We start from the raw sequence: 25,931 nt of genomic DNA, 5'->3' as shown, positions 1-25,931 counted from the left end.
ATGCAAAGAAGGTATCTCACTGTTGCTGTCGGTTTGCCAATGTACGATCCACGAGACCAATGACTACAAAGCTGGATAGGACCACTGCTGATCCTACATACGCCTGCGTACCACCAGAATGCGATCCGAGTAAAGTATCACCAACGATGGCCAAAGGAATTGTTAAAGAAAGCCCAACGGTTGCTACTAGAGGGGATGATTTGAGCATTGCCAACAGATAAGCAAAATCGCTGATCACAGTGATGGACATATTGACAACAACGCTTAACCATTCCAATTTTCCGTGTGGCAATTCGATCAATTCGATCCTGGTCAAGTGTAAAATGAGACCGATCGGCCACATAAGAGTAATACTTAAAATGCCAACGAAACCAAAGAACAAAGGCATAGATACCCTCTCCTCACGTCCGATACGGAATTTGAGTAATACGACGTATACCGCGTAAAATAAAGCCGATGCCAAAGCAAGTAGATCTCCAGAAAATGGCAAAGCAGGTTCGTTGCTCGGGTTTCCACCTCCGGGAATTTGAGTTTGATCGTCTCCTGTGCTTACATCGGCTCGCATCACCATCAAGACTCCTAAAAAGCTCATAGTGACTGCGCCCAATTTGGCAAATGAGAATACTTCCACGCCAATCATTGCACCCAATGCCAAAGTGAAAAACCCACTTGCGCTACTCAAAGTTGTCGCACTTGCAACGCTTGTCAATTTGAGTGCTAAATTCAAACAGTAATTTGCCATAAACCAAACGATCATAAATTGCAGAGCCAGGACTGCAGTCTGGTGCAAATCCAATGGAGGAGATTGTTCTTCAGTGCTGGGAAGTTGCTTCAATGCTTGTTGTGAAAGTGGTCTTCTGCCGTCTATAGATGAAGGTCTCATCAATCTTCTTCGTTCGATATCCAACGTATTCTGTCTTGTCCTTCGTTCGTCGGTGTTTGCTTCTTCATCATCGTGACTTCGGACGGGAGCATATGTATCTGTCCTTTCTGTAGACCATATCGATCCCGCTGGAAGAATAAAGCCAACTTTTGCCCAAACGCCTTTCAGCTGATATGCTTCGGTTGTGATGTCCCTTGCGCTCTTTCGCCTTTGCTGTAGTACGACTGCGAACGGTATTAGGTACAAAGCGAATGAAGCCGTATTGAGATAAGTTACCGCAAAAGGTTTATCGTACCCTTTCGTTAGCTGATAGTTTGTCAAAAAGTTGGAAGAAGTCCACAGTAGGACCACAAGCAGCAACAATGACACACCTACCAAGAATGTGTCGTTCGTTCTTGGAGCCTGTACTGATCTGCTTTCCTCGCCTCGTACATGATCGTGATCGATGCTTCTCCGCCTTCTTCTACCTCTAGAGTCACTGCGGTCCCCGTTTGTGGTCATTGTGCCATATCCTTCAGCGGAGGAAGGAGACATTCCCCTTTTCCCACAACAAGAAGAGGTAGTCGGAATTGTGGAAATGATGCAAAAAGCGCGATCATTAGTCTTTCTGGCGTGCTAATTTTTTTTTTCTTATCAGTGAGGGTCTTTGATAAAAACACCTCTAATGCATCTGAGCAGTGTTCCATTATTCAGGCGCGGTCATCATTCTTTATCCGCACTCAACATATCATCATGATATAAAAGCAAGAAAAGTATAGATTGTTCCGTTACAAAATACTGCTATCCGAGATGATGAGAACATGTGAAATCCTTATTGAGTTTTTGGAGGGTTGGTAAAGATACTTGGATTAGCTTTGATATTGCTATCATTTTCACCTGCTTCACCCAAAAGGTTGATCAATTGGAACAAGATTGGTTCCAAAGAGGCACCCAAAGCCAATGGGTTCAAAATTGAAGTTAATTCAGTCTTCTTTGAACAACCTGAAGTGGCCACCTTTCCGGCAAATGCATCATTGACGAATTGATTGCCCAAAACAACACCTGCAATTTCTCCTGTGATGTGACCACCGTTTGCTAATTCAACAAATTGAACGGCCGATCCTTGACTGCACCAGCTTTCGTACAACTTTACAGCAGGTGCATAAGGAATAATTTCATCATTGAGAGAGTGATAGAGTAGGACTGGGGCAGTTGGTCTTTGAGCAGGATTGACGCCCATAGTTTGATTGTTAACCAAAGCAGAAACTTGAGGATCATACAAGAATCTATCACCTAACTTTTGGAACTTCTTAGAAGAAATACTTTGGAATGCAAAATGACCCAAATCAGCAACTGCACAATTCTCTCTTACAAATTGCAGCTCTGCTTGTCCATAAGGTGTTGCCAATTCATTAATCAAGGGAATGGCAGTTGCTCCATAAGCAGAAGGAGCAGCAAGACCAGCAATTGCGGCAGGAAGGAAACCGGCAAAGAAAGTACCGTCGATCAATTCAACTACTGAAGTTAAATTTGCCGGTGTTCCACCTGAAGACCAACCTTTTATATTTTGATTCAAATCAGGCGCATAACTTGGTTGAAGTCCTGCTGCCCATCCGGTTGCGATCGCACCGCCCGAATAACCAACACCAACGATTGCAGGTTCAGCGATCAAACCAACTTGTTTACCAAAATTCTTTGCTGCACGAATGCTGTCCAAGACACCCGTTCCGGAAAGTTTACCTGCACCGAATGCATTATCGGGTCCTTCGTAATCAGGTGCATTGACGATATAACCTTGGAAAAGGTATGTTTGAATGATCAAATTTTCAACGGAAACGATCAAACTTTCTTGATCAGCTCCAACACGATAAGTATAACTTGGAGCGCATTGAGGACCGTTACTGTCTTCGGCAGTATGAAAAGAAACGAATTTATCCGTTTTTGCAAGAACTGGTTTCATGATTGTAGTTACCGAAGTGATTGCAGTTAGATTAACTGATTCTGTACGATATTGAACTTGATATGCTTCAACAGGTTCGGGAAGTAAACCAAAAATACCAATAACAACTTGACGGGATTTTAAAACATCTCCATTCTTTGCGTTTTGATAACCTGGTGCAGAGTTATAGAAATCATCATCTTGCGGAGGTGGAACAAGTCCACGTTCTGTGTAGATGTGGGATGGAACAACGGCAGCAGAGATGATTGTCGTAGCATAAACGACCAACAAACCCAAAAGGGTGGAGAGGGAGAGTTGCATTCTGGCGGGGGAAGGGGAGGGAGGGGGTAATGGGTATATGAGGGGGACGAGGGAATAGAAGGATGACGGCAAGGAAAGCCAAGCTTCTTATACGTTTCTCATTGTCAGGATTAAAGTTTGCTATACTTAGGTGTATTGTATGCATCCATATCACCATCAACTCTATACGGGCCGAATAAGAAGCCAGCCGGAAGAGAAAATCTAGAAGAATAACAATAAAGGGATGCACAATGACTGTAAAACGGAAACATGCGGTTACCTGCAAGACAATCCAAACTATCGTGCGGATGATCATCTTTTAGCAGAGGTTGTGCCGGGTATACATAGATTGCTTATGGATGCATGATGTTGTATTGTTCTGTTTTTCCCATACTCTCTTTTTCTGTTTTCTCTCCGCATGATTTGTTTGTCTTAGCGTCAATCTTGATTGATTACGGCTTTTGACAAAAAAATGATCAAAAAGACTTGAAAATTGAGTGAAAACATAAAAAATGATCGAATCTTAAAAGACGCTAACGAAGTAACATGCGGAAGCCACGCTGAACCCCACACACACCACACTCAACGGTTTTGTAGGAGCAGGCAGAATAACAATGGCATCCATCAGCTTAGCGTGAGTTAGTTGGACTAAATTGTTTTTTTTTTTTTTCAGATCTGATTATTTGTTTTCCAAATCGACAGATAATTCCATGGAAGTTGACATTGTATTAAAAGCACCGAGAATGAACGTGAATCGACCGAAAATTAATCTACAATAGGAGTTTGAACTATAATGTGACTATTAAATGAGTATATAAGCGGAATACGGTTAAAGTTCAATTAATTTAAAGTCTGCTTTGACGGTGATTGCCTGATTCTTCTCCCTCTTCTTGCTCAGGTAAGCATTCCAGCATTTGCTTAACGGTTTTTTGAACGATATCAGTCATGTGATCATAGTCCAAATACCTTTCGTTGAAATAGATCTCTGCGCTGAACTTCCCGTTCCATACTGATCCTAACATCCAAGGACGATTGGTGAGAGAGCGTGTTCCCATGTATACGTCGCACAACGTCATTTCCAAGCCAGGATTCGAATGTCTTTCAGTGATGAACCTTGACACGTTTCCGATGTATGTCAAGCCTGGGAAACCAGGTGGAAGATAAACGCTTGAAGTGGAAGCAACGCTACTCAAATAAGGCATCAAAAGTGTATCCATTGCCTCTCTTCCCAAAGGATGAGGATGTGTGATTTGTGCTTGTGTTGCTTGTCCTAAAGACATTGCAATTTCCAAAACTGATGCATCTTTTGTAGGAACCCAAATCAAACCTGGCATCATTGCGCATGAAACGGGTCCATGGGACTCGTTCCTGTTCACTTCAATGAATTGTTGAACGGGTAGTGGAAGTGTGCATTTGATGCCTTCTGGAACTTCTTCTCCCCTTGCTGCATGTGCTGCGCCGTACTCTTGTGACAGTGTATACAGATAGCTCGCTCCCATCAGCCCAACCAACGGCATTCCGACAGATTTGCAAAAAGTGTTCAAAGCTTTCGTTTCACGTTGACTTAGAGTAACTTTTGTGAACGAACGTTTATTTTTACGGAAAGCTGCATCTCCATCTGATGGAATCAAGATCGAATCTTTCGAAGCAGCATCCATCAAGACATCTTGCCAATGTTCGACACCTTTTTGTTTATCTTCCTCTGTGGGTTCCATTTGACGATCGTATGCAAAGGAGACACTGACGGGTAGTCTACGTTGCATTTCTTCGGCGGGAATCGGAGTCAAAACGATCGAAGGGTCGAATGTGTCACCCCGGGAAGAAGCAATCATGCCCATCATTTCATCGTATGCTTGTGCTCCGTAATAAGGATCAAAGATGACGTGGGAAAGATAGTAGGCAACGGATACCTTGTGCTCCCCAAAGCAAACGTACATGGAAGCTCTCCTTCCGTCTCCGTCACCGACACGGCCATTCAAGACGAAATCTGCCAAGTCAGCCGGATCTTTAAGTCTTGGAAAGTTGATATGTGTACTGACCAATTGTTGTGCTTGAGAGGCTGTAGTCGGTTTACGATAACGCAAATACGTCACTTTGTTGAGCTCATCCGATTGTGAACCCGCAGGATCACGCAACTCAGTCTCAAGTGTACAACCGATCAGGGGATGTTTAAGATAAGTTTTCAAAAAACCATTTTGAATTCTTGCAATCATTTCGCGTTGTGAATCTTGACCTTTTGTTTCAAATTGCGTCACTATACATCCTTCTCCGTGTCCGTTCATACTCCGTTCCAAGAAATCAAACATCTTTTCTCCTCCAACGACTTCCCGTTGATAATAGTCTGGCTCTAGTATTTGCCATTCGTATTGAGCTTGATCAGGTTGGGGCTTATTGGAAGAGCCGTTGTTTTCGCCAATTGAATGGGTAGAGGACGACATCTTTTGGGGTGATCAGCAGAAAATTGTAGGAAGAGAGCAGGATGGAGATGGTGACAAAAGATAGAAAGAGAAGAAAGAGACGTCGGGAATCCCTTATCAATGAAGAGAATAATTCTACGAAATGTATATCCGATCGATCTGAATTCTTCCCACATTGTTTATACATTGTTTAATGTGCTATAGGTTCCCGCTCTCAAGAAAGCTCTTTTCCCTTTTCACAAGCAGCGGGCTAAAATAGGGTGCAATTTAGCCTGTAAAGAAGATCTACATTACCTGACATTGTATTAAGTCCAACAGCTGAGACTCTTTTAGCAAGTTTCATTAGGGTTTATGTAAACAAACAGATGAACTAGTGATAGTGCATGCTTTGGTGGTTTCATATGGTGGAAGAAGAAGAAGAAGAAGAGCAATTCTGTGTTTTTTCTGGTAAATACATCCCGTACTCATCTTCTGCTTTAGCTTCTTGCTTAGACTGTGCGGCGGCCCCACAATTCCACTGCATTTGACGCGCGCTTTATGCAGATTGTTTCGGAGCATTTTACATTTTAGCGTTGAAAATGTTTATGCGAAAATGAAAATGAATTCTGGGTGTTGAACAATAATGCTCTAAAAACAAAGATCGAAGCTAATGTTTAACGGCATCATATCACCTTTTTCTTTCTTTCTTTGATCAAAGTGGGTGCAGAAGTCTAAAGAATCGAAATCATCGGCACAGACGATTCTCACGCTCGAATTTGAACGAAGTTATTATCATATAGTCACGTTCCTATCTGATCAAGGAAGGACCTGATTTGTGTTCTTTGGTCATGTATATTGCACGTTCATCGAATCCAGCTAACCATTGTATGTATCCGCCGGTTCCCTCGATATCGCAAGTATGCTTCCCTTTGTTTCAAACTTCGCAAGGACTGCATAAATGAAATTTTAAAACACATGTACTTTTATTAGTCACGTTCACAGAATGAAATTCGAGAAAAAGAGCTTGCCGTGGGTCATTTGAGAAATGCAAGTTCGCAAACCATTAACTAGCATCACAAGTCAAACATTTGACAGAAAATTGAAACGTGTGCTCACATCACATCTTGAAAACAATGAACTTCCAAAACGAGACCCTTTCTTATCGCACATTCCGGGGTCCCGAATTTTATATCAGTGATAATCTCTTCGCTTATACTTCTGTTCTTGGCAGTATGCTATCAGATTCAAGATGCCATTCTTAATTAATAATAATACAAGAGTTTATCCGAACCCATTGTTCATGCATACATAGTTTTCATTTATGTATAGACACATTAATGGATTATCTGAAACGGTACCATCATTTCAGATTACAAAATTTATCCGATCACCATGTGATATACATGATGAGAAACTCTCTTTGACGGTGTATGACTCGAATGTTTCGTTTTATCTCTGGAAATCGAGATGGAAACGTGCAATCAAAATCTACTCGAGAAACTTTACAACCAACAAATGCAATATCGCAGGAGGTCTGTCTTTCTGAAAGTTGTCCCGGATTGTTCTCATAAGTCAAAAAATCTCATTGCGAGCCTCAATTTGGTATCCGTGTTTATCCTATCTTTTTTCTACAGTCAAATACTCAAACATTGCGCAAGTGGAGACAATAATGGTCAAAAGAAAAGAATTACCATTGATCAGAAGACTATAATACATATTTCGTTCTTTTTTTCGTATAAAGATAAACGTAGGTAAACTATGAACAACCAAAAAGCTACTTAGGGTTAGGATTAAAGAAAGCCAAAAAAATAAAAACAGGGTAGAAAGATCAAGAGCGAATAGCATATTCTTGCATTAAAGAAAGGTGTGATTGTGGAACGGGAGTGGCTTTTCCCTTTTCATAATCAAAAACGACGCACAATTGATCGGAAGTTGAAACGATGTCTCTTTGTTTGAGTGAATAAGCAGTCATACGTAAAGTGAATCTATCGGGACGTTCCATCGGGAAAACTGCTCCTTGTGCAATGATGACTGTATCATTTCCTTGAATTGGTCTTCTATAACGAATTTGTAAGTTGCTCAAAATCATCGAAAGGTTACTGCCTCCCGGTCTGACCGAATCAGGTCCAAAGATCTTGCTCATATACATTGCCCTTGCAGATTCGAACCATTGAACATAACGAACGTGATTCACGTGTCCGAATTGATCATGATCGCCCCAAACAACACGTTGATCCCACATCATACTACGATGACCTAATCCTTTGGCTTCTAGATGTTCGATCGCGTTTTGGAATTCTGCATTGCTGAATTGCAAGCCGGGTAACAGTTGTTGCAAGCTTTGTGTTGGCATTTGGATTTCTGCTTGAGCAGGAATGCTTTGTGGCATCGGTTTTGCTAAGAGTGAGGCTCTTGCAACTGCCGCTCCTGATTCTTCAATCGTGGTGACTGAGGCCAAACAGCGGGCAGCAGCGGCGGCAGATGGACTGCGTGGTAAAGCTGGCAAAGCACGTCTCAATAAGGAGCTCATTCTTGTGTTGAGTGATGATGGTCTGTCTAGGATGGTTCTAGGGAGATAATTTGGGGAGCAAGAAAGGTAAAGATAGACGCAAGTGATTTATATGTGGTATGGAATACTTCCACTTCAGATATGTGTTTCCCACAAGATCAAAAATTCTTGAACAAACAGCGCTAAGGGATAGTGTAGGTACGCAATTCTCATGAATGACCTGATACTAACGTGAGCTAGAGGATGTACGTTTGAACCCGAGTAAAAAAGCTGAATAGATACAAGAAAGATGGCACTAAAGCAGTAAGCGTCAAGTGTAAATTTCTTTTCTTACCACTTTGGTAAAACTTTGCTGATCCCCATCATGAGAAGGACTACTTTAGCGGGAAAAAAGCGGCGAATTTTGACGGCATGAATATTGATCCCACGAATTAGTCTGCAATGGAATTTTCCAAGAAATGAAACACGATTGCAAATGGTAATATATCCAGTTTTTTCTTTCATTCATTCGAAATGCAATCTTTTTCGTTCGGGAGGAGGAATAGATTCTCTCTTTCGTTAGCGACTTTTTCTTAGCGTTTCCGATGTATGAGTAGTTGCCGTCTGATGTGTGACAATGCATTCGAGTTATTCATTGTAATCATGCCGTGAGTAGTGGCAGGAGAATAAAACGATTTACGCTAAAAATAAAAAACTCAACGGAAAATAAATCTTACAAGCGGGGTTCAAATCGGCACTTTGTGCACTTTATCAGTGTATATGCACGTCCAATCTGCATAGAAGCAAGCGGCCCCAGAACTGTACAACGAGTGCAGTGCATTTTGTGGTACGCGTAGAATTGTTTAACCCCCCGTCATTGTAATCATTCAATTAAAGAAAAGAAGAATGTTTAACAAAATTACGCTATCGAGGTTTAAGACATACACAACCCATATCTTTGTAAGCTCGCATGCTCTTTTAAAACGGACCCGACCGACTCTGGGGACCAGGAGGAAGATTCGACGGAAAGTAGGCAATGGACTAGCGTTTATTTCCACTTTTAACGCTTTAATGGCCGTTCTTGGCATCCATTCCCAGAGTGCCGGCGGCGATGCTGAGGATGTTTTGTCTTGAATCGAGTATGCACATGTTTAGCGTATTTTTACATGTCAATTTTTGACTGTGATTGATTCATTGTTTAATCTATTTTCTATAAATCTGCAAAAAGAACCCTTTTCCTTGCGTTTTATGCACTTGTAAATAGATATATTTGATCTTAAATGCATTTATGCATCTAAACAGCTGTTTACCCTTTCAAATTCAATTATTTTCCGATGTGGGGCAAAAAGAGTGGCGGAAAAAAGAAGCATTAAATAAAATCTCCTTGTGTGTGTGTGCATAAAGAATTGATCTGATAGAAATTGAAAACCACGCTAAACAATTCAGAGACAAAATCATAAATTTGTCAACGGGTTTTCGTACGATAGGATAACAAAAGCCACTTCAATTAAGACAGTATTCGTGATAAGAAGATTATCTACACATCGTACAAATGATTCGGAATAAAGAGAGAGAGAGAGAGGCAGAATTGACACTTGAATGGAGAGTAATATATGTCAACTTTCAACTCTATTTTAGCTTATCCTAGACGCACCCTTTTTCATACGATCATGGTCACTAGCCTCAAGCAAGTGATCAGACACTATCCATTGAGGCAGACATGCAGTCAAATCGTAAGCAAAGCCAATATGCACACCAAAATCAGCTAACGACAATGTCACAAACAAATCAACACTTCTTCGGATAAATTGCCTGTCAGCACTCTACCAGCGTCTTGGTTTATGCCCCGTTAGCAGTTCAATTCACTAAACCCAGGTTTCTGTCGAGAACATCACCATCGAAACAAAGGAAAAGAGGGACTGTTGCTTGGAATGCGATAAGCAGGCTATAATGTGTGAACACTTTCTTCGTTCCGCTAATTTGTGGGACTTTAACGCTAATCCCATATGGTCAAAACTGAAATCGATCAAATGTCAAAAGAACTACCGGCGACTTTTGTATAGATTCCAAACAAACGAAGATCTCCCCAATTCCTTTCCCAAAAGCCACGAGTCGAAAAACTAGTTTCCTAGAGAAGAGATGACTGTACGCTAGCTCTAGACATCGTTTGCGACCACCATCATATCTCCCTCATCCATCACAAATCTCCAAAATGCCTATGAAGACATTCGAGCACTGGGCAATTTTATGCCATCCTGCTTGGGGTCATGTCCGTCACTTCAACGGATTCTTGACCCGTATCCTACGTCGTCATCGCGAAAGAGATGTCCGAATTACCTATCTTCTCCATCACACTCACGCTCGTAAAGCACGGGCAGAAGTGAGTCAATTAATGGTAGAAGAAGGTGAATCGTACGAAGAAAGTGAGAGGTTATTAAACAAGATTCGCTTTATCGGTTTAGCACCAACGCAGGCGTTATTGGAATCACCCGAGTATCAAAAATTGTTGTTGGGGTCAACGACTTCGATCAGATTCGGAATGGAATTGCAGTCGGCTTTTGGTCATATTTGGGTCGATATCTTGTCTTCTCAGGATCGCGATAGAATCATACGTTGTGCAGCCTCTGACCAGGTTTACTCGTACGACGAATGGCCAAGACCGACCATTCTCCACACGGATATCGTGAGTAGCACCGTTAATCGCCGCATTGGCACTCGTGAGCTAACACAACCTTACTCTTTCCTCTTTCCAGTACGGCGCTCCAATGCTCAAATTTGTTCGTGAACAAGATGAACAGAGAGGACAGCGAACGCATAAGGTATGTATAAAAATGAATAGCCTAAATTTGGACTGCATTACTGAAATCCCTTCCTGCTCCCATCAGATCTACCATTGGTCTACCGAATTTGTTAGCTTTTGGCGCATGTTCAAGAAAGATGATATCAGTCAAGGTGGAATTGAAGATGATGTGGTATCGATGTTAGCAGATCCGGAGCAATGTGCAAAATTACCAGCAAATTCGGCTAATTTTCTAGAACAATGCTTCGAACGTTATAATCGTAATGTGAATCAATTGCTATGCTATCCCGGCTTGAAGAATGGCATGTACGATTTCGAGATCAATCCTGGTCAAGTAGGGTGGCTACGAACGTACATCCCTGCTTTGAACAAAATGAAAGCGGCAATCACTGAATCAGACGGAATCGTGATCGCAAGCTGTGATGACTATCAGCCGTTGGCCAAGCAAATAATCGAGAATTGGCTTTGGGAAGAACATAATGTTCGACTGTATGCTATCGGACCGTCGATTGAGGATAATTTACTCAGTGAGCGACCAGAGAACATCGTCGTTCACGAAAAAGATTCTGCGCTGATCTCGTTTATGGACAGATGCCAAGAAAGACACGGACAAAATAGCATCATTCTCTTGAGCTGGGGTACTATTTGGGCTCCATTTCGTTATCCAGACATCCTTGAAGCCTGGATTGATGAAGTTTTGGAGAGCGGAAGACCGTTTATCCTCAATCGCTCTGCAGAATTGTTCTCACGCTTGTCACCATGGATCGAAGAGAAGCTCAAAGTGGCAATTGCGGCAGACACCGGCTTTCAGACCAATTGGATTGCTCAAAGGACCGTTTGCAGACATCCAGCTTTGGGTGTGTTTGTGTCACATTGCGGATATGCGTCTGCTTCTGAATCCACTGTTCCTATCATTGGTTGGCCAAGTTTCTTTGATCAAAGTATCATTGCACAAATTGGTGTAGACAATGATGCAGGTTGGCAATTATACCAAGTTCGTGGTCCAGATGCAGCGAAGCAAGGTCAAAAATGCCGCGCGTTAGAATTGCAAGGTAAACAGATTCTTGGAACATTGGATGCCGTACGTGAAGAGGCAAGACAGGTTTTGCAAGAATCTCATTGTCAACATCCAGTCTATCAAAGAAAGATGGCGAACTTGAGAAGGATTCGAAGGGCTATGCATGCTAGCATGTCCAAAGGTGGTAGTGCATACGAGGACGTTGAACGTCTTTTGGACTTATCCTAAATCGAAATGGGCTTTACTCTATAATATTCTTGATAATCTTTACTGCTTAATTGTACATTTAATCTTCTACTTAATCGATACCAATACTTCGAGAGGGAGAATGTGCCTCGTTCTTTGTTGCATGAAAATTACCTCCCGGAATGAACGCGCTGCATGAGCAAGACGGCGCATTCATGCAATCATATACCATTCAGGATTGAATCTGTTCATCTTTCTTACCACCACATCTACATCTCACCCAATTCTAGATACCATGAGCGACTCTGTATCATTGGTCAACCTCACGGCCGAAGAAAAGGTGCAAGCCCGAATAGGCTACGACGAAGCGTTGCAATATAGCATGTTCTATTTTCGCGAAGCGATTATTCCGGTCGCCCTTTTTACGCCTTTGGTCACACTGTATGTCTCTTTCATGCTCTTTTCCACATCTAGTCAACGTAGATCGTTTATTTACTGGTGTTTGGTCCTTGCTTTCGTTCTCAATGCCATTCAGACTAGTGCATATATTCGATTTGCCGTTTTGGGTTATCACCAACACGATGGCAGTATTGCTTTACGGTTGGCTAATAATTTGCATCTCTTCGTTCCCTGGATATTTGAGATGGCATTGACCGGAAAAGTCTATCAGTTGTATTCTTTTGTTCCTGTTTGTGTTCCGACTTGCTTTCTTGCAATACGAGCGGGTCTATACTCCGCAATCATAACATGTACGCAAAGAGGAGATACAAGTAAGCTGAAGGGATTATACCTTGGTGAATACATCTTGCAATTCATGACGACAACGTACTGTAGCTCTCTTCTGGTAATCAAGGCGATTCGACTACATCGAGCACAGGTCCACAAAGATGATACGCCAAAGGAGCAAAAATTGACCTACTTACGAGTTGTGATTGAATTAACTCTTATGACATTTGCGCCGGGAGTGCCAATCAGCCTTGCATTGGTGGTTATGTGGTGCCTACACATGCGCTACGATACTGAAAAGATCAAAGAAGCCATGAAGTTATTGATTCTGATCAATACGTACGGTGGATGTGAGTACATAGCAATGCAGACATCGGAATAATCACTGACCAGATATTCTTCCCCTTTCATGAATGTCTACATCAGTACTTTGGGCTCTTTTTGCTGCCCAATGGAGCACTATACGTGACATTCGCACGCTTCACGTCACTGAGCAATCTCACCGCAACCCAGATATGGTGTACCGAAATCATGCGGAAGAAATTCCCATGCACGAAATGCCAAGACCAAAGAGGACTTCACGGCCGCAAAGTAGTCAAAACGATATCATTGAAGTTGTTCCTGAAAGTGATGCTACACCAACCATCTCGCTTTCTGAGAATCTTGCAGCTCAGACGCCACCAAGAAAAACGTTAAAGCGGATGTGGCTTGGACGCCGGCCCGCAATCGGACCCGAAAGATCTGGTTTGAATTGGTTGACACGACCAAAGGAAATCAAAGTCACAGAGGAGCATGAAGATATGATAAAGGCACGATCGATAGGCAGCAAAAGAAGAAAATGATGAACAGCATACCGGGCTCCTTCGAACAGCTGCCGCGGAGATCAAAAGTGGCTTGGGGCTGCGTATGACCAAATTGCGGATAGCCGAACGAAAATTAGAGACAAGAATGTTCTTCATAACGGATCCGCGCATCGACATTTGAAGATAGGCGGCGCTTTCATGATTGAATAATTGTTTACCTTCTTGGCACCTTCCAACAAAGTTCTAAAAGGGTGTTCAGCATGTAGTTTGCTTCTCATTGCCACCTTTCAGTAATCACCATGCGTTCATTCTTTTATTTCGCTTATTCTCTTGTGGCATTCTTAATCGTCGCTGCCAAATCGCAGGACAATGTTGTCAAGAAAACTTCGAATTCTCTTGTTTATCCTAAGGTGCATAGGGTAAGCAAGACCTGGTCGTATCGTTCTGCAAAGGCAAAAGGCAATGTGACATATGCTGATCCATACTTTTGGCTAGAGGGCTCTGCCAAAGAGAAAGACATACAACAATTCGTTGCCGATCAAACTAAGTTAACGGAACAGTATATTCAAGGCTGTAAGAGCAAAGATGCTATTATCAAGTCTCTGACAGAAGCCAATAGTTTTGACAGGTATGGCTCACTCCAGCTCGTATCTTCAATCGAAAAAGGTGATTTATTTTACCTTTATAGTTTTACCCATTCAAGCGATGAAGCACCAATGTGGTATACAGCATCTTTCAAGGAGTTTGCTGCTGCGAAACAGAACAATTTTCAGTCACCTCCTGGAAAGAAATTCTTGAATGAAAGCCTTTTAAGCTCTGATGGCAGCCAAGCTATCATTCGCACAAGTGTTTCTCCGGATGGAAATATTTTTGGATATCAAGTAGTAGGAGCAGACGGTGTAGCAAATTGGTATTTCCGTCATTTCAATTCGCCTTTACTTGCCGCTAAAACAACACCAGCCGGTGGCGAGGGTAGCTTGAACGATATGATCTCGCTTGGTGCTCCCGATTCGCTCTTTTGGATGCCTGACAGTAAAGCTTTCTTTTATTCGCAAATCGTTGATTCGAACGGGGGAACGAATACCGATCATGGTTACAAGGTTCGATATCACATCTGGGGAACCAATAGTACAAAGGATGTGACGATCTTTGATACAAAGAATGCTGGCAGTCACGGTAGCGATAATTACTACTATCTCAATTTAAGCCCGTGAGTCTGATTAAAGATTTCATTGATATCATCAAATTGCTTATGATCCCTCTCTCTTATTTACGCAGAGATGGCCGTTGGCTCGTTGTGACTGGCTACCATGATATCTCTACCTACAATACAAGCACATACGCCACATTGCTACCCGGACAGCAGATTTCTGAGAATATGAAATGGATTTCATTATCGCCCGCATACGAATTTTCTGTAATCCGCGGAGGTATTGTAGGTGACACCTACTACTTCTATACCAACAAAGATGCAAAGAACGGAAAGATTGCAAAGATCAAAATGGATTGGAGTAAAGCAAAGAAAGTCAAATTATTTACAGAATTGCAAGATCGTCCGCCGGTTATTGACGTTGTACCTGAACGCCAAAACTCTAAGCTCATCCCATTCGGAGTTTTCATGACTGCAAAAAACGTTTTGATTCTCGTTTACATCGAACAAGGTGAAATGGCGGTATATTCGTGTAAAGCGGGGAACGGTAAGCTTCTTAAAAAGCTGTTGCCAACAGGTAAGTAAGCTGTGACTTTGAGATATTTCCACAGTGTATTTATTGGCTTTATCGGTTATTCTTCTTTCTTACTTTAGAAAAGGTATACGTGGACGATTTTATACCTAATCGGTATAGCAATACATCCTTCTTGTTAGCCGAGAGTTGGAATACACCAAGCAAGATCTTTGAGTTCAAATGGGATGGAGAGAACGTGCAGTCTTCAAGGGTAACTGTTCAACATATCAATAATACCAATCCGGATGATTTTGCCGTTGAAAAACTTTACGCGACATCAAAAGATGGCACGAAAGTTCCCTACTTTATCACATATCGTAAAGGAACTCAAAAGCCCGGACCTGCATTTATACACATGTATGCAGCATCTGGCGTTGTTGACAACCTCTTTTATCAGTCAAACTACTTTGAATTCTTGAGAAGCTACAACGGCTACTTCATTTGGGCAGGAGCTAGGTGAGTGTGATTATCAAACTAGATGGTGCATGCTTCTAATATATTTTCTCTCTCTCTCTTTAGAGGCGGTGGTGACGAAGGAGGAAAATGGCATGACGCAGGATCGGGATTGAACAAGCAAAAGACATTTGACGATATCATTGCGATTGCTCAAGATATTGTCAAGCTAGGTTATACAACTGCGGGTAATATTATCATCGAAGGTGTTTCTGCTGGTGGTTTAGCAGTTGCGGCAGTGCTTAATCAAGCTCCAGCAGGTCTTATCGGTTTAGCCCTTCCAGTACGAGCACCTTGTGATGCATTCCAATTCGAATTAAGGAGCACGATTGGAGCAGTAAACCGTGTAGAGTTTGGGGATGTGACGACACCAGAAGGATTTGATGCAGTTTTTGCTTGGTCACCATTACAGAATGTCGATCTACACAAGCCATACCCAGCCGTCGTTCTTACACCGGGATCTTCAGATGAAGTTGTGCCACCTTCAAGCAGCTATAAATTCTTGGCTCAATTGCAATACGATCATCCGAACAACACCTTACCGCTTTTAATGTATGTGGCACAGAACTTGGGACATGTTCCTGCTACTGTTCTGGAAAGTACATATCATTTCTGCGTCATGGAACAAGCTCTTCATCTCAGGAGGAGGAATGAATAGCTGCAGTATGCTTCGGTAGGGCTAAAAGAAAGCAGGACACAGACTGAATCTTTCTTTTTACACCATACAAATACATTTCTAAGAATATATCCTTATAATCAAAGAGCCTCAATCTTATAGCGATGACCACATATCCCCTCTTTTAAGGGTAAAAAGCTACTTAGGGTTAGGATTAAATCCTACCCCTAAGTAGGTTCTAGGTTTTCAGCTATAGAGAAAGTAGGACAGAGATTTTACACCGTGCAACTAGATTTCTAGGAACGTCCTTATAGTCAAAAGAGACTCGTATTTATTGTAGTGATGATCACTTATACGCTTCTTTAAATTGTCTCTCGTAACCAATCAATATGATTAAGAAATTTCGTATATTGCGACAAAATGTTTAAAACGGGGCAAACCGATTTCGTCATCCTTAAGACTCAGCCATATATTATAAATTGCTTATGAAATGAAAATCTGACGTATGTCATGGTTATGTGTACTGGATTGCGACATCATCATTCCATCTTCACAGCCATCTTTAAAGTACCGTCGATCGAACATGACTTTGGGCTTCTTATCGATAACGCCTAGCCGAATTACACGTTTTGCCGCCCTACGCTGTGTACGCCGCCCCAACATCTTCCCAGCGTAAGAGCTGTGATGCTTGTTTATATGCAATACGCGACCGAAAAAACTCCGTATGTAGGGCTGAAAGGATCGAAAGCCTTGGCTCTAGTGCCTCACTTTGCGCACTGCAGTCTGTCGATCGGAGAGATAAAGTTTTGCTCGCACGGTCTCCCTCTCAAAAAAATAAAGAAAACATTTGAAGATTTCTTTGGCGTAAATTTTTCTGTTGGGCTGATGCAGCAGCAAAGTAGGCAAGGCTCAGTGGAGCTTCTTCTTACTATAACAACCTTTCCTTCCATCATTACACCACCTCTCCTAAACCGTGCTGCTCGCCATGTCTAGCTCAGGCACAGTTGCTGTTCAAGCAACAGGCTTGAAATCATTCAAACAAGATGCTGGAAAATCAACACAACAAGAACCAATCAAAGTAGCAGTAATGACTTCAGGCGGTGATAGTGCTGGAATGAATGCTGCCGTTCGATCTGCAGTAAAGATGGCAATTTATAAAGGTGCACATGCATACGTCATCAGAGAAGGTTGGGAAGGTTTAGTAAGAGGAAACGAAGCTGGAAGTGAAGAAGGTCAAAGAACTCCAACCGGATACGCAAAAGGAAATGATGTTTTCATTCCTACATACGGGGAAGGGGATCTTCTACGCGAAGGAGTTGGAGAAGCAGATGAAATCGGTCTAAAAGGTCGCTACATCGTTCGTGTAGGCTGGGATGATGTTCGTGGCTGGATGTCAGAAGGTGGTACCTTGATCGGTACTGCTCGTTGTGCTGAATTCAGAGAACGCTCGGGTCGCCTTAAAGCAGCAAAAAATTTGATCTCGTGCGGTATCAATGCTCTAGTATGCTGTGGTGGTGACGGAAGTTTATCAGGCCTGGACAGACTACGTCAAGAATGGAGTAGCTTGGTCAAGGAGCTACACGACACAAACAAGATCACCTCAAAACAAGCAGAAAAGCATAGTTCGCTGCGTGTTTCTGGAATCGTGGGTAGTATCGATGGTGATTTCAGTGGTACAGATTTATCTTTGGGGTTCCCTACAGCTCTAACACGTATTGTAGAAGCAATCGATTCAATCTCTTCTACCGCATCAAGTCACCAACGTGCTTTCGTTGTTGAAGTGATGGGACGTGCTTCTGGTGCACTTGCCAGCTCAGCTGCCATCTCGGTAGGCGCTGATTACGTCTTTGTGCCTGAACGTCCTCCTTCCGTCAATTGGAGAGATGAAATGTGTGATATTTTGCGTCGTCAACGTATTGTAGGAAAACGTCGCACGATTGTCATTTTGGCAGAAGGCGCGATTGATAGTGACTTGAACCCCATCAAAGCTGAAGATGTCCGTCTTTGTTTGGAGAAACAATTGCAAGTTGATGCTCGCTCTACAATTTTGGGACACGTTCAACGTGGTGGTAAACCGGTTGCTGAAGATCGTATCTTGGCTACTCTACAAGGTGTTGAAGCAGTTAACGCAGTAATGGAAGCCACACCAGAAACACCATCGTACGTAATCGGAATACGAGATGACACGATTGTGCGTTTGCCACTGATTGAAGCTGTCAAACAAACCCATCAAGTGTCAGAACATATTCAAAATAAACAATTCGACAAAGCGTTGGCATTGCGTGATCCTGAATTCATTGAAGGACTATCGACATTTGATTTGATCAGCCATGTAGACAGCACGATCAAGCTGCCAGAAAAACAACAAGCAAGAATTGCGATTCTCACTGTCGGTGCACCTGCTGGTGGAATGAATGCTGCTATCCGAACGGCAGCGCGATACTGTCAAGCCCGTGGACATACTCCTTTGGCAGTACACAATGGATTCGATGGTCTTGTCGATGGTCAAATTGCACCTTTGTCTTGGATCCAAGTTGATAACTGGGCAGTCCGTAGCGGATCGGAATTGGGAACAAATCGTCATTTGCCCGACAGAAACATTCAAGGCGTTGCAGATGCAATCACGAAACACAAAATCCAAGGTTTGCTATTGATTGGTGGTTTTGAAGCATTTTTGTCTGCAAAGATCTTACACGAACAAAGCGAAAAGATTAAAGCTCTGCAAGTGCCAACTGTTCATATTCCGGCAACTTTGAGTTCAAACATCCCTTTGACGGAATCGATTGGATTCTCTACCAGTTTGAACGAAGTTGTGAATGCTGCTGATACACTCAAGAGAAGTGCCAGTGCATCGCGTAATCGTGTCTTTTTCCTAAGTTGTCAAGGAGGAAAAGAAGGTCGTTTGGCCGTCTTTAGTGCTTTGGCCGCAGGAGCAGTGATTGTCTATACACCCGAGACGGGTATTACACTTCAACAATTGGACGCAGATGCGGCTTGGTTGCGTAAGCGTTATCAATTGGACACCAAAGGTAAAACAGAAGGTCGATTAGTCATGGTGGCAGACAAGGCAAGCGATGCGTTCAATTTGGATGCCCTAAAGAGTATCTTTAATGAAGAAGGTAAATCATTATGGTCTACACGTGGATCAGAATTGGGTCATTTATGTCAAGGATCTAATGTTTCACCGATTGATCGTTGTCGTGCTGCACGTTTGGCAAGAAAAGCATGTGAATTTATTGAAGAGAATGTAGGCAAACAAAACACGATGCCAGCAATTGTTACGATTAACGGTACAAGATTGGATATTGTTACATTGGACAAGTTAATTGAAGCTTCCGATTTCGCTAACCGTCGACCGAAAGAGCTTACATGGTTAGAATACAAAGAATTGACGGAATTGATGGCGGGTAAGAAGTTGATCTGAGGGTAGGAAGTGTATTGTGGTATACTTGTGTACATGTATGAATTCCAAAGATAGAATAATATTTTCATTTTCTGCTATCCTTCTAGAGATGCCATTAAAATCAGTTCGAATGTGTCGATACCTTTCCCCTGAATTTCTGTTCCATCCTGTGATGTCATAAAACCTTCCATAAGTCTAGCATCATTCGACACTGGCGTACACGACAATGTCTCTGGCCTACGTGTAGCCACAAAGATGAATACGTCATCCTCTGCATCTTCGTCTTTAAGGTTAGCAAGAGCATGACTTGGCGCATACATGTCACTCTTTTTGGCTCCGAACAACCTCCAAGATTGTTGCTGATCATTTGTTGAATCGGCTTTCCGTTCCGCAATCAAGACGGGAGAAAAATCGAACCAAGCGCCAAACGTCCGCCAAAAAGGTTCTTCTTTTGGAAGAGATCGAATTTTGTAACTGATGATGACTTTTGCATTTGGGGCTTCGGCGGTGATTTGGATCAAAGTACGCATGAGTGGCGGTAAAAGTTCAGGAAAATATACCAAATCGCTACACAGTATATGCGTCACTGGTCTTGATTCATCTCGGGCTGTGGTCAAGATCGCTTTTGCGTCACTTTCAGAACCCCAAGGAAGGGGTTCCACTTTGACGTTATTGCCGTAAACACCTGCTTTTGCGGCATTCCTTGCCAAGAGTGGAAGAACGTTGTGCAAATCTGTCAAGACCACATGTGAGGATTGGGTGTTGTGTTGCTGTAATTGCTGTGCGAGATGAATTCCAACAAGGCCTACTCCAGCGCCAAGTTCGATTATGGTGTTTTTGTTACCGCCAAACAAATCTGAGCAAGGCGGATCAAACTGGTCCGATGAGGTGAATGTCAAGTATCTCTGCAACAAATAACTTGCTTCCCATATTCTGCCTGCTATACCAAAAGTCTGAATATCTTCTTGTGTATCTTTTGCCCATTCATTATTGCATGAATTATATCGTTCAAAAGATGGTTTTATGCTCAAACCACCTTTTGGGAAGTTTGGGTCATCTTGTCGATCTGGGATTTGACATGTTCCATTCATGACCTAAACTTTAATCGTGGTTGCTAATTATAATTTCTTGCTTCTTCTTCTTCTTCTTCTTCTTGATTGACATATTCCATGATCAGACGTGACATTGCCGTTCAGCTCACGCATAAAAAGAATTTGCCAAGACGCGCTAAGAAGCAATTTTCCTTGCAAGGTCGGCTTGGCTTGGAGCTTGGCCTTGTTGTTTGTTCATCAAACATTATTACGGCTTTTCGGGCGCGGCGCCCTACGTCATTGACCGTTTATAGAAATCCACGCTAAAAACACACCTGGTCTCCGCATAGAGGAATGAATGGTGAATTGGAAAACGTCATTTAATGAAAATGCGTATACGCAACCCAACGCACGCACGGCTTTGCCCAGAAATCCAAGCACGCAAACGCGCAACGCACTGCCGTTTAGGGTTTCTTACGCGCCGCGAGTTATAGGCATTTGTGCCTTGTAACTGGTGAACAAAACTGAGGCTAATGCATAATTATTATTTGGCAAAAAAATGCAAAGACTTGGCAAATGTTAAAAGGAAAAAAGGTCCGAAGGAAGAGTACATGTGCGTTTGATACAGGACGGCGCCGACGCCATTTGGGATATGTTGTTTGCCTGTTTCAGATCGAGTTCATTACCCTGACAAAGCATACCCAAAAAAGCATCTTGATTATTAACAACCTTCTTGTCATAACACATTACACTTTTCGGCTACCATTACCGTCACTTTATATCTTTAAGATCGACATGAACCTCTAAACTTCTATCACAACAATCACAAAACGAGAGGAACACTCCACCTCAACCCATCACATCATCGCCAAGATGACAACCTTTTTACGTAGGATCGTTTCAGGTCCAAAAGCTCGTTATGTCGACAAAGATCTGGGCGTGGACCTAGATTTGGTTTACGTTTCAGATCGTTTGATCATCATGGGATGGCCAGCAGCGAATTTTGAAGCAATTTATCGTAATAAACGTAAAACTGTTCGAAAGTTTCTTGATGCAAAACATGGTGAATATTATAGGGTATACAATCTATGCCCTTGTTGGGAAAATTCATACGATTCAAACGAATTTTATGGAGAAGTTGGCAGATATCCTTTTCCCGATCATCATCCACCACCTTTGAGTATGATTCCGATGTTCGTTTGTGATATCACTGCTTGGTTGGCAAAGGATGCAAGAAATGTTGCAGTGATTCACTGTAAAGCAGGCAAAGGTAGATCAGGTACAATGGCTTGTTCTTATCTACTCAGTTTGCCAATCTTGCCTCCACCGCCAACGTCTTCCCAATCAACAAAAGAGATTGAGGAACTTGACTCACAACGGAAGCAGGTTGCAGACAAAGAGTTGGTAACTTCACCAACGACAATCAAGCCCTCAAAAGATGACGGATCGCCCTTACTTGAAACTGTCATGTTGGGCAACTTGCTAGCAGAGCATCCCGAAGTCAAGGACGGAGTTGACTTGCAGGATACAAAGAATGAACAGGCTATTGCTAGAACACAAGCCGCCCAGATTGCAATTGGTGGTAAAGACCAGTGGAAGCAAGCATACACTGAAGAAGCCCTTTCTGATCGATTGCGAAACGTATTTGAACTTCACACTTCTCGAAGACTTAAAGCCCCTCGGGTTGCTGCTCCACCGATTGCAGAGGAAAAAGAGCCAGCTTCATTCTTGCAATCCGATCCGTCCACGAGCATGCAACGAAAGTCTTCCGATAGCGGTCGTGTACGAAGGTCGAAAAGCGTTTCGAATCTTGTACGGAAAGCATCTAAAACCATTTTACGTACAAGCCCTGCAAAGCAATCGCCTCCAAAGTCCAGTGTAGACCTAAACAGAGCGAATGATTCAGCCACGCCAATCTCCAGTCCTCCTCGCGATTCAACGGCATCACCGCCCGATCAGTCGCCCACTCGAAGAAGGAGCAGTCAATTGGACCTGAAAGCGCTGGGTGTCACACCGATGGGCAAGTCCACAACGGATTTGAGGTCAGAAGTGGGTTCTTCAAGCGAAGGTAGATCATCTTCGCAAACTAACAGGCGAAAAGCTTCTTCGCCAAAACTCCCTCCTGTACGTTATGGAGGGATTGTGCAAAGTATTGCATCTAATACGCGAGCGCAAAAATCACAAAGTGCAAACTCAACGCCGTTCGACACTCCTACCAAGCAACAGAAGAAATGTAGTTATTTCCCAAATTCAGACGGACTTCTTCATCCAGAGGCCACCCTTGCACCAGCTCTTTATCGACCGGGCGATGTGATCAATGTGCAGTCCGATCAGCCTCTTCCCGACACGCCTTCTCCCAATACAGCCAATGCAAGTCAAGTATCGATTGGAGGACCATATGCTGAAAATGTGGATTTCGATAGTGATATGGAAAGTGAAGGAGAAGATGAAAATGCTGTACCGCCTGTACGATTGGCAGTTAGTATTCCTTCACAACGTCGATTTGTAGGATATTGGGCAAGAATATTGAGCGGAAACGATCCACGTGGAGATGTGACGAGTGAAACGAAACGCAAGATTCGAATCATCCAAATTCAAGTTGATCGTCGTGTTCAACTGACAAAAGCAGGTGAAGTGCCCAAAAATGCAGGTGGTGCATTGAGCATACACTTGGGCCGTTATGATCCTGATTTGGAAACGCGGCTGAGGGGATGGGAAACGAATGCACGTAGAAGGACGAGAGCTTTTGGATTCTCGGATCCATCTGCTGCAACGCCTGATTTGCCTCAATTGCAACTTAAAGAGCATGGAACGGATTATCGTGGACCCGCTCGAAAGGCCGAAGAAGAGAATGCCTATAATGAACAGTGGCGACATGTTGAAAGGCAAAATTCCGGACAGAAAGCCTATGATACAAAACTGTCTGCTCAAGGCGCAAGCTTTTGGGGTATCAACGTTCTTGCTGAACAAGAACGAGCACGTAATTTCGCATGGGCAAATAGCGGACACGATGATTTGCTGGACAAGAATGCACAAAGGGAGGCCTCAAAGAGAGAAACGGATATCAACATTTTCGCAAGCGTTCGGGAACAGTCCCGACATACTTTGGAAGCTTCTACGACACAAGCTGATTTCCGACAAACAGAACAAAGGGCGAGCATCGTTCGACATCAATTTCAATTAGGTAAAACGCATTTGACAAATGGCGCACCCGTGCTGCCTACATGGCTCAACTCTACTGCATGGCAATCAAGAAGAAGCGTTGATCATCAAGGTCCTAGACGCTTATCTTCAAGCAATGATACTTCGCCTAGTGGATCTTCCATGTGGGGAACTGCACTGAACGATCCTCACTCTGGACCGCATCTCCGAGTCACGCCACCAACTTCGATTGAAAGTTTGCCCAATACGCACAGTCATAACGGAAACGAAGAAGAATTTTCTGAAGGTGAAGAATCCAATGAGGTGATTTTGGACGCGGATAATGCACTTCAAATCAAAATGCTCGTGGGAAGAAGTGGTGCAAGTCATGCACAATTGCCCGATATTGCAAGTTGTGGTTATGTTTGGTTTATACCTTCATTTGAAACGCCGGTCGGACAAATGAAGAAAGGACAACGGATTCGCAGAACTTTCACAGCCCAAGAGATTGATTTTCGAAAAGGCAAACAGGTCTCAAAGATTCTGGGAGGCGAGATTCGTCGTTTGAGCGTCGAATGGGAATGGGTTGAAGTGGAAGACGACGAAGATGAGGAGGAGGAAAAGGTGACTTCGTACGACGCCACACTAAAGCTTCCCTTTTGAAAGGAAAGAAGCAAGACTTACAAAATTTTCTGTAATATGTACATTATCGTCCAAATTGGGAGACACACTATCACATACATATCCTCTATAGAATTTTCATTGTACAATAATACCTTTTTTTTTGGTCAGTATGGAATACAAATCCTCCATATCTAGTTCAAATATCCTTGTGCCAGTGCAATTTCTGCATTCATCACAGATGAAGTTGCAGCTCCGATCATGACGTTGTTTGACAAGACTACAAACTTCACATCGAATACCGGGCATTTACGCACCCTTCCCACGTGAACGCATGCACCATTTTGATGATCACGATCCAGTCTGGGTTGCGGTCTGTCTTCTTCTTCATGAACGACGATCGCCTGTGCAGGTGCGCTGTGAGCCTTTAGCTTTTGTGCTTCACATGTGTAATTTCGCAAAACTTCCTTGACTTGATCTATGGAAGGTGGCGGTCTTTGTTTGAAGGAAAGGGAAACGCATTCTGTATGTCCGTCCAAAACGGGAACACGATTGCATTGTGCGCTAACAGTAACGGGCTCTTTTTGGAATTGAGTGCCATCGGATGAAAGACTTCCTAGCATTTTCATCGTTTCTGCTTCGATCTTTTCCTCTTCTCCGCTAATGTAAGGCACGACATTATCATGAATGTCAAAGGAAGATACACCAGGATAGCCTGCTCCACTGACAGCTTGTAACGTTGTTACAACGACCTTGTCGAGCGATCCAAAGGCATCTTGTAGAGCTTTTAGGGGTGGAATGATACCTGTGGTACTGCAATTTGCATTTGTGACAATAAAACCTTTCTGGAGCCCTTGAGCTTTTTGTTGATGTGGCAGGATGCCAAAGTGTGAATCATTCGCTAGTGGTACAACGAGTGGACACTGTTCATCCAATCTGAAATTCTTTGCGTTGGAAAACACCCGTAGTTCTGCTTTTCTGAATGCTGGTTCGATCGTACTTGCCGGTCCGCTGTCCAAGCCACTGAAGACGATATCGCAATCTTTAAAGTTTTCTACGGTGCATTCTAGAACAGGCACCGAAGCAATATTTTCCGGAATACCCACGACCTGCTTCCAACGACCTTTTACTGCATCTTTGTATACTTTTCCAACACTTGCCGAAGATGCACCTAATTTATGAATTTTGAAATTTGGATGTTGGGCTAAGAGTAAGATGAAACGTTGTCCAACTGTACCTGTTGCTCCTAAAACACCCACTTTTTGTTTTGTTAATTGCATCATAGGAGTTCTCTCGATGGTGGTGAGAAGAAAGTGTTTGTGCGCAAGCAAAAAAAAGAAAACCTTAAAAATGACTCGGACGTTTTGGGGGAATAAACAGATTGTTGTTATAAGACTCCTTTTCACTGCTATGGTGCCTTTGAA

General features: G+C 42.8%; 11 protein-coding genes across 11 annotated transcripts; 5 read left to right on the top strand and 6 right to left on the bottom strand.

The window, feature by feature from the left end:
* Positions 1–16: 16 nt before the first annotated feature.
* On the bottom strand, positions 17–1,267 carry FA14DRAFT_116220 (uncharacterized protein; the record flags this gene model as incomplete). The annotated part of the gene is made up of 2 exons (XM_025496162.1): positions 17–913; positions 1,031–1,267. Coding segments are annotated over 2 exons (1,134 nt in total), but the record flags the coding sequence as incomplete, so codon positions are not given.
* Positions 1,268–1,649: 382 nt separating this feature from the next.
* On the bottom strand, positions 1,650–3,266 carry FA14DRAFT_162636 (LIP-domain-containing protein). Its single transcript, XM_025499702.1, has one exon. The coding sequence runs from the start codon at positions 3,120–3,122 to the stop codon at positions 1,695–1,697; it is 1,428 nt and encodes a 475-aa protein (XP_025352031.1). The 5' UTR covers positions 3,123–3,266; the 3' UTR covers positions 1,650–1,694.
* Positions 3,267–3,946: 680 nt separating this feature from the next.
* FA14DRAFT_186246 (uncharacterized protein) lies at positions 3,947–5,897 on the bottom strand (the record flags this gene model as incomplete). Its single annotated transcript, XM_025501510.1, has 1 exon — positions 3,947–5,897. Exon 1 carries the CDS (start codon positions 5,537–5,539, stop codon positions 3,947–3,949), a length of 1,593 nt encoding a protein of 530 aa, XP_025352030.1. The 5' UTR covers positions 5,540–5,897.
* A 1,428-nt stretch (positions 5,898–7,325) lies between these two features.
* Positions 7,326–7,850, bottom strand: FA14DRAFT_127524 (Thioesterase/thiol ester dehydrase-isomerase; the record flags this gene model as incomplete). The annotated part of the gene is made up of 1 exon (XM_025496804.1): positions 7,326–7,850. One exon carries the CDS (start codon positions 7,848–7,850, stop codon positions 7,326–7,328), a length of 525 nt encoding a protein of 174 aa, XP_025352029.1.
* A 2,347-nt stretch (positions 7,851–10,197) lies between these two features.
* FA14DRAFT_182517 (uncharacterized protein) lies at positions 10,198–12,031 on the top strand (the record flags this gene model as incomplete). Its single annotated transcript, XM_025501215.1, has 3 exons — positions 10,198–10,668; positions 10,739–10,804; positions 10,871–12,031. 3 exons carry the CDS (start codon positions 10,198–10,200, stop codon positions 12,029–12,031), a joined length of 1,698 nt encoding a protein of 565 aa, XP_025352028.1.
* Positions 12,032–12,284: 253 nt separating this feature from the next.
* FA14DRAFT_182516 (uncharacterized protein) lies at positions 12,285–13,557 on the top strand (the record flags this gene model as incomplete). The annotated part of the gene is made up of 2 exons (XM_025501214.1): positions 12,285–13,065; positions 13,142–13,557. The coding sequence occupies 2 exons, from the start codon at positions 12,285–12,287 to the stop codon at positions 13,555–13,557; spliced, it is 1,197 nt and encodes a 398-aa protein (XP_025352027.1).
* A 260-nt stretch (positions 13,558–13,817) lies between these two features.
* FA14DRAFT_158538 (alpha/beta-hydrolase) lies at positions 13,818–16,353 on the top strand (the record flags this gene model as incomplete). Its single annotated transcript, XM_025497972.1, has 5 exons — positions 13,818–14,146; positions 14,207–14,728; positions 14,797–15,245; positions 15,323–15,698; positions 15,762–16,353. The coding sequence occupies 5 exons, from the start codon at positions 13,818–13,820 to the stop codon at positions 16,351–16,353; spliced, it is 2,268 nt and encodes a 755-aa protein (XP_025352026.1).
* An 892-nt stretch (positions 16,354–17,245) lies between these two features.
* Positions 17,246–19,817, top strand: FA14DRAFT_169238 (6-phosphofructokinase). Its single transcript, XM_025500193.1, has one exon. It carries the CDS (start codon positions 17,297–17,299, stop codon positions 19,733–19,735), a length of 2,439 nt encoding a protein of 812 aa, XP_025352025.1. The 5' UTR covers positions 17,246–17,296; the 3' UTR covers positions 19,736–19,817.
* Positions 19,818–19,896: 79 nt separating this feature from the next.
* Positions 19,897–20,703, bottom strand: FA14DRAFT_110222 (uncharacterized protein; the record flags this gene model as incomplete). The annotated part of the gene is made up of 1 exon (XM_025495913.1): positions 19,897–20,703. A coding segment is annotated over one exon (807 nt), but the record flags the coding sequence as incomplete, so codon positions are not given.
* Positions 20,704–21,368: 665 nt separating this feature from the next.
* FA14DRAFT_92357 (uncharacterized protein) lies at positions 21,369–24,625 on the top strand. Its single transcript, XM_025503076.1, has one exon. The coding sequence runs from the start codon at positions 21,619–21,621 to the stop codon at positions 24,547–24,549; it is 2,931 nt and encodes a 976-aa protein (XP_025352023.1). The 5' UTR covers positions 21,369–21,618; the 3' UTR covers positions 24,550–24,625.
* FA14DRAFT_162635 (aspartate-semialdehyde dehydrogenase) lies at positions 24,579–25,862 on the bottom strand. Its single transcript, XM_025499701.1, has one exon. It carries the CDS (start codon positions 25,785–25,787, stop codon positions 24,702–24,704), a length of 1,086 nt encoding a protein of 361 aa, XP_025352022.1. The 5' UTR covers positions 25,788–25,862; the 3' UTR covers positions 24,579–24,701.
* Between the last annotated feature and the right edge of the window lie 69 nt (positions 25,863–25,931).

This window comes from Meira miltonrushii, assembly GCF_003144205.1.
Source record: "Meira miltonrushii strain MCA 3882 unplaced genomic scaffold FA14scaffold_6, whole genome shotgun sequence".
In the NCBI taxonomy this organism is placed as follows: Eukaryota; Fungi; Basidiomycota; class Exobasidiomycetes; order Exobasidiales; family Brachybasidiaceae; genus Meira; species Meira miltonrushii.
Note: the sequence above shows the minus strand (reverse complement) of the source record. Positions and strands in the feature narration are given on the sequence as shown.